At 69.0% G+C, this 1,741-nt stretch overlaps 1 protein-coding gene across 1 annotated transcript; it reads right to left on the bottom strand.

The window, feature by feature from the left end:
- Positions 1-390: 390 nt before the first annotated feature.
- STK16 (serine/threonine kinase 16) lies at positions 391-1,739 on the bottom strand (the record flags this gene model as incomplete). The annotated part of the gene is made up of 6 exons (XM_019522828.1): positions 391-594; positions 677-798; positions 875-970; positions 1,108-1,228; positions 1,308-1,441; positions 1,530-1,739. Coding segments are annotated over 6 exons (822 nt in total), but the record flags the coding sequence as incomplete, so codon positions are not given.
- Positions 1,740-1,741: the final 2 nt, after the last annotated feature.

Here is a 1,741-nt window from a genome sequence, read left to right as displayed (position 1 = left end):
CCCCCCCCCCCCCCCCCCCACTGGCCCCGCAGGCCAGGAACGCTTTTTTTCTGTAAAGAAGCTTTACTGGATGGACACGTGAATAGACACAAGCTCCAGGCAGCATCCGGCAGGCTGGGCCACGCGCCTGCTCCAGCAGGAATGTGACTGTTCTGTGCCTGGTGAGGTTGGGCTCTGCCCAGCCAACACTGATGGCACCGAGCCCAGAGCTGCCTCGCTCCCACACCCCTCCGTGCACCATGAGACCACTGCAGCTGGGCCAGGGCCCCTTGAGGCTGCACCATGGGCACTGCCCTCCAGCCCCACACAGGCAGTCTCCAAACAGCCAGGCCCTCCCAGGGGAGGCTGTGAGCCTGCAGCCTCCACTGCCAGCAGCCAGGCTTGCCCAACTGGAGCAGGGAGCATAGCTGTGCCGAAACCGCGTTTCGAAACCTGCCCCGGGGGGGCTGCAGGGCTCAGATGCGGGTGGTGTCCTGGCCAGGCGGTGCCAACTGCAGCCCCTCCAGCTGGTCCAGGATGTGGGAAACATGTGGCCGCTCCTGGGGGTTCACCGTCATCATGGAGCGCAGCAGCTGCTCCAGGGCGGGCGAGTACCTGCCGGGCAGAGCACGGATGAGCAGCAGGGCAGCAACCAGGCCCTCTACAGCTCCCCCTGGGGGCAGCGCCGGCTTCTTACCTTGTGTGGGGCGGCACCGCCACCGGGTTCTGGACGGCCAGGGCCACGCTGTCTCCCTTCTGGAAGACCATGTCGTAGGGGCCCTCCCCAAACATCATGCAGTACAGCACGCAGCCTAGGGACTGCAGGGCGGCAGCGTCAGTCCTGGCCGCTGCCCCTGCCCCCTCAACCCGGCCCCCAAGCTGGGGGGCCCCTTACCCAGACATCCGTCCGCTCGTCGATGATGCAGTGACTCTCCACCGTGAAGAGCTCGGGCGCCCGGTACGAGATGGTGCAGTGCTGCGCGGCCCAGTCCTGGGGGCAGAGGACAGGCTGAGCCAGGGGGAGACCTGGCTCTGTGGCATCGGCCGGCAAGGCTGCAGCCCTGGATCCCTGCACCGCTGCTGCCAGGAGACCCCATCTGAGCCCCAGGGGCATCTCCCCTTCCGCACCTGCATGGCCATGGCCTCACGGGAGCTGCACACCTCGATGCGGGCCTGGTTCACGGAGCCCAGGTCCATCAGCACGGGCTGGTCATCGTCCCCCAGCAGCACGTTGGTGGGTTTCAGGTCTCTGTGGCGGGAGAGGAGGGCGTGAGTCACAGGCGGCTCTGCGGGCAGGGGGGGCAGGCCCCGCGCGGCACGGTGCTCACCGGTGGGCATAGCCCTTTGCGTGGATGGCCCCCAGCCCCTGGCAGATCCCACGCAGCATGAGCACGATCCGCTCCTCGCCCATGAAGGCGCCTTTGTCCCGCAGCGCCTCCACCTCGCTCCACAGGGTCCCGCGCTGCCCGGAGAGACACGGGCGCCTCGTTACCCAGCAGCAGGGCCAGCCCCGGGCTGGCACACCCCCCTGCCCGCAGCGCCCGCCTCACCTGGAAGAAGGGCAGCAGCAGCCAGGCCTCGCGCGTGGCGCCCTTGTCCACCACGCCGTGGGCCTCGAGGCGCAGCACGTGGGGGTGGGCGAGCAGCTGGTGCATCTCCACCTCGCGCAGCGCCGCCCCGCTCGCCTCCGCGTCGTGGCACACGATGCGCTTCAGCGCGTGCACCTGCCCGTCCCGCAGCCCCTCCACCAGCTCCACGTAGC

The sequence above is a fragment of the Gavialis gangeticus genome, unplaced genomic scaffold (assembly GCF_001723915.1).
Source record: "Gavialis gangeticus isolate Ggan-Ray unplaced genomic scaffold, GavGan_comp1, whole genome shotgun sequence".
Taxonomy (NCBI): Eukaryota; Metazoa; Chordata; order Crocodylia; family Gavialidae; genus Gavialis; species Gavialis gangeticus.
The sequence above is the reverse complement of the archived record's forward strand: the minus strand, read 5'-3'. Positions and strand labels throughout refer to the sequence as shown.